General features: G+C 45.1%; 1 protein-coding gene across 2 annotated transcripts in view; it reads right to left on the minus strand.

Moving 5' to 3' along the window:
- The window catches only part of AIDA (axin interactor, dorsalization associated), a 59,252-nt gene extending 51,482 nt beyond the window's left edge, over positions 1 to 7,770 (minus strand). For both annotated transcript variants that reach the window (XM_008268388.4, XM_002717493.5), the window contains exon 1: positions 7,444 to 7,770. In XM_008268388.4, coding sequence (XP_008266610.1) covers positions 7,444 to 7,553 — 110 coding nt within the window. In that variant the 5' untranslated portion in view covers positions 7,554 to 7,770. The remainder of the gene's footprint in view (positions 1 to 7,443) is intronic.
- Positions 7,771 to 7,887: the final 117 nt, after the last annotated feature.

The following is a 7,887-nucleotide window of genomic DNA, read 5'->3' on the forward strand; positions in this document are numbered from 1 at the left end:
GGGAAGATAAAGAAATAAAGGCATCAAAATTGGAAAGGAGGAAATAAAAATATCTGTTTTCAGATGACATGATTTTGTAGATGGTAAAACCTAAACAGTCCACCAAAAACCTGTTAGAACTAGTAAATCGATTCAGTAAAGTAACAGGATATAAAATCCACATACAAAAAACAGTAGCATTTTACATACCAATAAAGCCCTTGCTCAAAGGGAAATCAAAAAATCTCACCCACATCAGCTTCACAAATTTTAGTATTTAAGAATGAATTTAACCAAAGTAAAAGAGTCTCTACAATGAAATTATATATCACTAATGCAAGAAATCATTAAGGACACATAGAGGGGCCAGCACTGTGGCACAGCGGGTTGACACCTTGGCCTGAAGCAACGGCATCCCATATGGGTGCCAGTTAGAGTCCCGGCTGCTCCACCTCCGATCCAGCTCTCTACTATGGCCTGGGAAAGCAGTGAAGGATGGCCTAAGACTTGGGCCCCTGCACCCACATGGGAGACCCAGGGGAGGCTCCTGACTCCTGGCTTCGGATTGGCACAGCTCCGGCCATCGTGGTCAACTGGGGAGTGAACCGTCGGATGGAGGGCCTCTCTCTGCCTCTCCTCTCTCTGTGTGACTCTGACTTTCAAATAAATAAATCTTGGGGAAAAAAAAACACATAGAAAAATGGTAAGATATCCCTTATTCATGTATTCAAAGAGTTAATATTGTTAAAATGTCCCTACTACTTAAGGCAATCTACAAAATCAGTATTATCTCCATTAAAATATCAATGACATTCTTCACAGAATGGGCAAAAAACAATTCTAAAATTCATATGGAGACACAAAAGACCCAGAAGAGCCACAGCAATGCTAAACAAAAGCACAAAGCTGAAGGCATCACAATACTTGACTTCAAAGTATACTATTTGTTTTAAAGATTTATTTATTTATTTGAAAGTCAGAACTACACAGAGAGAGAAGAGGCAGAGACAGAGAGAGAGAGATACTGGCATAAATAGATCAATGGATCAGAATAGATCACACATAAATCAATGTAACAGACTAGAGGGCCCAGAAATTAAACCATGTACATACAGTCAACTGAATTTTGACAAAGGTGTCAAGAACTTACATGGAGAAAGGATAGTCTTTTCAATAAATGGCAAAATTGGACAGGCATATATAAAAGATCTTTACCTCTTACCATATACAAAAATCAACTCAAGATCGAAGGCCTAAATTTAACACCTGAAGCTATGACACTACTACAGGAAAATAAAAACATGTAGGTAATGATTTTTTGAACAAGGTCTTAAAAGCATGGGCAACAAAAGCAAAACTAGACAAATGGGATTATAACAAACAGAAACTTCTTCACAGGAAAGGCAATAATCAATAGAGTGAAGAGATAGTCAGCAGAATGGGAGAAAATATTTGCAAGGTACTTATTTAACAAAGGATCAATATCCAAAATATATAAGGAACTCAAAAACCCAACAATAACAACATGAGCCAATCCAGTTAAGAAATGGGCAAAGGGGGGCCGGCACTGTGGCACAGCAGGTGAAGCTGCCGCCTAGAGTGCTGGCATTCCAAACGGATGCCAGTTCGAGTTCTGGCTGCTCCACTTCCAATCCAGCGCTTTGCTATGCCCTGGGAAAACAAACTGCCAACAAATATAGGAAAGAATGCTTAGTATCACTAGTCAACAAGGAAATGCAAATGAAAACCACCATGAGATACCACCTTTCCTCTGTGGGGATGCCTACTATCAAAGAGACAGAAAGTGACAAATGCTGGTCAGGATGTCAAGAAAGGAGAAGTCACATACTGTTGGTAGGAAGGTAAATCAGTACAGCCACTACAGAAAATAGTATGGAGATTTCCTAAAAAGTTGAAAATAGAAGTGTCCCACCACAGGGTATATACAGTCAAAATACATGAATTCATTGTATCAAACATGCTCCACCATGTTTCAGCAGCACTGTTTACAACAGCCAAGCTACAGAATCAACCCTGGTATTCATCATCAGATGACTGCCTAAAGAAAATGGTATATATACACAATGGAATACTAACTATTTAGTCATTTTTAAAAAAAGAATGAAATGCTGTCATTTGCAGCAAAACAGATGGAACTAGAGGACATCAGGTTAAGTGAAATAAGCCAGAAAAAGACAAATACCACACATGTTCTCCTTTATATGTGGAGGCTGAAACAAACAAACAAAACTCAATCTGAACACAAGAGCGGTGACTATCAGAGGCTGGCGGGGTGGGGGGAGGGGGGAGGAGATAGAGGGAGTTTGGATAACAAGTATCAAATCAGAGTTTGACCAAGGGTAAGTTACACAGGCTATCAGGGCGATTGTAGTTTATAACAACATAGTATATACCGCATGAATAAACAGAAGCTCCAACCTTGTAACCATTAAGGAATGTTGAAGGGGAAATGTTGATTAACCTGTTTAAACTGTATTCATATACTGAAATATCACTGTCACCCACAAACATGTATAATTGTTAATAATTTTTTAATTGTCATTAAAAAAAACTTTAAGCCTAAGCAAAAAAATTATTTTCTAAATCCACAAAAGATGCACCATTTTAAGATAAAGTGAGATCTGATTCTGTTCACTGAGGGAAAGATCTACATGCTCTGGATTTCAGATGAGTGAAATAAAAAGCTGACATTCTACTAATAAAGGTGAGAAGCCTGAAAAATACTCTCTAGAGGTTCATCTAATCCTACAAAGGTACCCACAAGCCAAACAGAACCACCCCAAGGGAGACTTCTAAATATACTTTAACCACACAAGCAAGTGATTGGTAGAAACCCCATACCAGGCCAGAGAAATCAGTGTTTCTCAAACTATCTGAAGGGAGGGATCATTTTTCCCTCCACCTGTTCCAGGTTAATACTTTTTAAAATACAGTAATAAAAAAATACAGTGAAGATGACATATTGCTGCAAAGTTTCTAAATGCTCACTATCAATTTTATCTGGTTACAGACTAGTAACAACTTACAAGCCAGCACCAATTTGTGAACCACACTTTTAGCACAGATACAAAGCAGGATAAAGATGACTAAAAACAAATATTATCCAGTCTTCCAATTCATCCATTCATTTAACAGATACTTATTAGTCACCCGTGTGCTAGATAAATACCTCAGGACTACTCTGTGCAATGTCTAATTAGGAGTAGCCACTTCTGTCCTACAGTTCCGTAACTTAGTGGTCATATATCCCCAGGTAGCTGGAAGAGGTGACTTGCTAAATGGAGAGCCTTTAATTGACCATGTATAATTCTGCGTAACAATTTTGACATAATTTGCTTCAGTCTTCCATTAGTATTTTGACACTAACTCCTTAATGATCCCACAGCAAACCTGAGAAGACATTCATTCAACAGGATAAACATATAACACATACACAGTTACGTACTGACAGACAGTCCAGTACTACTCTGGATGCTACGTTTACAGTATACGTTTTTAGAGAACAAAACACACACCCCATCCATACCCTGCCCTCAAAAAGCAACACCCAAGTACTCTACAACCTTCTGGTAGACTCTTGGGCACGACTCCATGGTATCTTCAGCCTCCCTAGTTGAGTGATGAGATTAAGCTACAGTGTGCTTACATGATGATAGTACAGTTACTAACTCTCCTTCAAAACGCTTCTCCCAATAAACCAGCTCCTGTATGTTGTGGGACTATAAAGCCACTGCTGCCTATCCAATGAGAAATCAGTAATCTCAGGCTGTCAGTGACTCAGTCCTATCAACTCTTGTTTCTCTCTCTACAGAGGCTCCCAACTACAGCCTTTCCTCCCAAACAGCTACTTCAAATGCAAAAGACCATTTGCCACCATTTCTAAATATAAGAAAAAAACTTAAACCCTTGGCTTCATTTTATGTATATAACTTTTTTTTTTTTTTTTTTTTTTGACAGGCAGAGTGGACAGTGACAGAGAGAGACAGAGAGAGAAAGGTCTTCCTTTGCCGTTGGTTCACCCTCCAATGGCCGCCGCTGCAGCCGGCGCACCGCGCTGATCCGATGGCAGGAGCCAGGATCCAGGTGCTTTTCCTGGTCTCCCATGGGGTGCAGGGCCCAAGCACCTGGGCCATCCTCCACTGCACTCCCTGGCCATAGCAGAGAGCTGGCCTGGAAGAGGGGCAACCGGGACTAGAACCCGGTGTGCCGGCGCTGCAAGGTGGAGGATTAGCCTATTGAGCCACGGCGCCGGCTTATGTATATAACTTCTAACTTTACAAAATGTAAGCCAATCACAATGGCGGGTACTTTCAAAAAGTTCATGGAAAATGGAATCAAAAGATAAGTTTATTTTGGTGTCCCAAAGTTTCGAAATCCAAGCATATTAGGGGTAGTCTTTTAAAAGTTCATGGATGGTGCCCAGTGCTGTGGCATAGCAGATAACGCTGCCACCTGCAGTGCCGGCATCCCAAATGGGTGACAGTTCTAGTCCCCACTGCTCTACTTCCCATCCAGCTCTCTGCTATGGCCTGAGTCCTTGGGCCCCTACACCCACATGGGAGACTCAGAAGAAGCTCCTGGCAGCTCCGGCCATTGTGGCCATCTGAAGAGTGAACCAGCAGATGGAGGATTTCTGCCTCTGCCTCTCTGTAACTCTGCCTTTCAAAAAAAAAAGTTCATGATGGGGTCAGTGCTGTGGTATAATGGGTAAAAACTGCTGCCTGCTGTACCACGGCATCCCATTTGGGTGCCGGTTCGAGTCCACTTCCTGATCCAGCTCCCTTCTATGGCCTGGGAAGGCGGTGGAAGATGGCCCAAATCCTTGGGCCCCTGCACCCGCGTGGGAAACTCGGAAGCTCCTGACTCCTGGCTTCGGATGGGCCCAGCTCTGGCCGTTGCAGCCATTTGGGGAGTGAACCAGTAGACTGAAGACCTTTGTCTCTTTGCCTCTGCCTCTCTGAAACTTTCAAATAAATAAACCTTAAAAAAAAAAAAGTGCATGAATAATGCATCTTATGGGGGCAAGTGTCTGGCCTAGCAGTTATGACACCCACATCTCATATTAGAGTACCTGGGTTCAAGTCCTGCTTCCACTCCCAATTCCAGCTTCCTGCTAATGCAGACCCTAGGAGTAAGCAGGTGGTGGTGGTTCAAGTAGTTAGGTCCTTGCTGGCTTCAACCTGGAACAAAATCAGCTGTTGCCAGCATTTAGGAAATGAACCAGTGGATGGAAGATCTCTGTTGGTCTCTACCTTTCAAATAAATTTTTAAAAAGAAACAATGGGGTTGCTGTTGTGGTATAGTGGGTTAAGCTGCCATCTGCAACACCAACACCCCATAGGGTCGACGATTCATGCATGTCCTGGCTCCTCCACTTCACCTGAGAAAGTATGGCCAAGTACTTGGGCCCGTGCTACCCACATAGGAGACCAACTCATGGAGCTAGAAGATCTCTTTCTTAGTAACCCTTTCAAATAAAAATAAATAAATCTTTACAAAAAGGACAATGTGTATAATGAAAAAACTACTTGAATTTCAATTTTTTGCACTAAAATAATCTTATTTCTGTGAACTTTTTGAAGCACCCTCATATTTGTATTTAAATTTAAAAATGAATGTTTTTTAATTTGAAAACTGAATCGTGAAGTTCAGTGTTTAGAATTGAGATCCAACAGATTTGTCTCTATTATTCTAATTCAGATGTTCCCAGAAATTCCAACTAATCAGTCTACATATTTAATTTTCCTTTGTAATTTCAATTGGACATGTATTCTTCACTTCTCACTGAGGCCTGCTGCCCACTGCTGACAGCTGCCGGTCCCACCACCTCACAAGTGAGGCAGCTTTTGCAATTTTAATCAACACTTAGGAGCACACAGGAGCTCACCAACTGACTACACTATGGAAGTTGTCAGTATTGAAGGAAATCTCATCTGAACAACTTAGTTACAGAATTTTTCCATCAATGCACCTTCTAAAGAGCATCTTAAGGACTACGCATTAGAGCAAACAGGGTTTAGAATTAAAAAAATAAAAATCTCAGATTGCATTGGTGTTGTGACCCTGAGTAATCTGTTTAACCTGAGCTTCAGTTTCCTCATTCTATAAAAGGAAGGTAATGATATACTTTTTGGATAGGTGCAAGAGCAACTGAAATCATCTGAAAGTACAAAACCGTGGTACTGTTACACATGGCAAAAAGGCCCAAAGCGTGGTTGTATTCCCGCTTTTTGAAACTCGCCATTAGTCAGTAGTATGGAAGTAAAGAACACCTTACACATCTCGGATTCACAACTACTGGGAAAGGACAGACGTTTAGATTTTGTAATCCATCCAGAAGACACTGGGGGCGAGGAGCAAAAAGATCTTACTCACTCTTGGTTTCTTAGTCAGTGAACCTCAAACAATAACTTGCTCTAAACCAAGTAATTAACGGCAACAGTTTGCAAACAATAACATTTTTGTAGGCAATTCTCATGCGCAGTAAAACGTGCAAGAAAAGCAACAAGACTTTATATAATCAGATACCCTGTCTTTTAATTTTAAAAAACAACCATTAAGTTTTAAGGAGAAACCAGACAAGGGGAAGAAGTCGGACGGGGGCTGCTCCGGGGGACTGGCGCTCACGTGTACCCAGCGGCGGCTATACATTATACACAGGAAGAGGAGGAGGGACCCGGGGAGGGAGCGGTTGCTCCCGTGCGCGGTCTATTAATTCACATTTTGCTCTCTTCTGTTCACATCCTGCGCGGACTCCACCCAAAGCAACCGAGCGACTCACAGCCTAGCAAATAACAGTCCCAGAAACCGAAACGAAATCGAGGTGGAATTGTGAAAACACGGCTCGCCAGAGAGGGTGGAGAAGGAGCGCAAGAAGGGGACCCTTGTGGTGGCTGGAAAGACATCCCTGGCCCTCGTCGCTTCCCGGGGACATCCCCCACCCCTCAATCGCCACCAGCTCCCTCCTCTCCCGCACACGGGAGGAGGAAAGACGCACACCCGGCAAGGCCACCCATCCCCAGAACGTGGGCGGAGAGCACGCCAGTACTCCTCGGAGATTTCAGAAGAAATAGGGGTGGCAACCCGGGAGAGGCGGAGGCTAGGCGGAATGGAAACTGACTGCGAGTGGGGCACCCGTGAGACGGCGCGAAGGGACTAAGGAGGGAGCCTGCTGGGGCCGCTGCCCCGGCCAAGAAGGCTACCTGTTGAATGGAACCCGCCCTGTGGATGCAGAGGAAGCGAGAAGGGCGAGACGCCCGGGACGGCGGAGCCGCTGCGGCCAGAACAGCGTGGCGGGGCCGGTGGGATCCCGGCCCCAGTGCCTGCGGGGCCCCACCCTGAGAAGCCTTGGCTGCAGCCACAGGGATGAGAGACACCGACAGAAACGAGGGAGAAGTGGCCGACGGCAGCCGGTCTGGCCCGCTCCCGCCGTTAGTCACTCACATCTGATACTCGTCTATCGCCTCCACCAGCTGGCCCCAAGAGTCGAAGTCGGCGCCTCTCCTAAAACTGGCGCCCCAGCGCTGCAGCAGACTCCGGGTCACCTCCGACATGGCCGGGCCCCACCCCGTCCCCTCCCGCCCCTGCCCCAGCAAGGCCGGGCTCTAGGGCGCCATCCTCCCCGGGCCTGGCCCCGACATTAACAGGGCCAGGAGGAACCGCTACCGCCACCACCGCCACCCGCCGAGGAGCCGCCCAAGCCCATTTGCCGCCACAGCCAAACTTTGCGGCTCCGAAGCGGCCGCCCCGCCGAGGCCCCGCCCCCGAGGCCCCGCCCCGCGTTAGGTTGAGGCCGCCCCATTTCCACCGCGGGCCGCCATCGCTATTGCGGGGTCCTGTGTCGGCTGCGGCTGCGTGGCCGACTGTGCCCTTCCTCTGTGAGCTAGG

Source organism: Oryctolagus cuniculus, chromosome 13 (assembly GCF_964237555.1).
Source record: "Oryctolagus cuniculus chromosome 13, mOryCun1.1, whole genome shotgun sequence".
Classification (NCBI taxonomy): Eukaryota; Metazoa; Chordata; class Mammalia; order Lagomorpha; family Leporidae; genus Oryctolagus; species Oryctolagus cuniculus.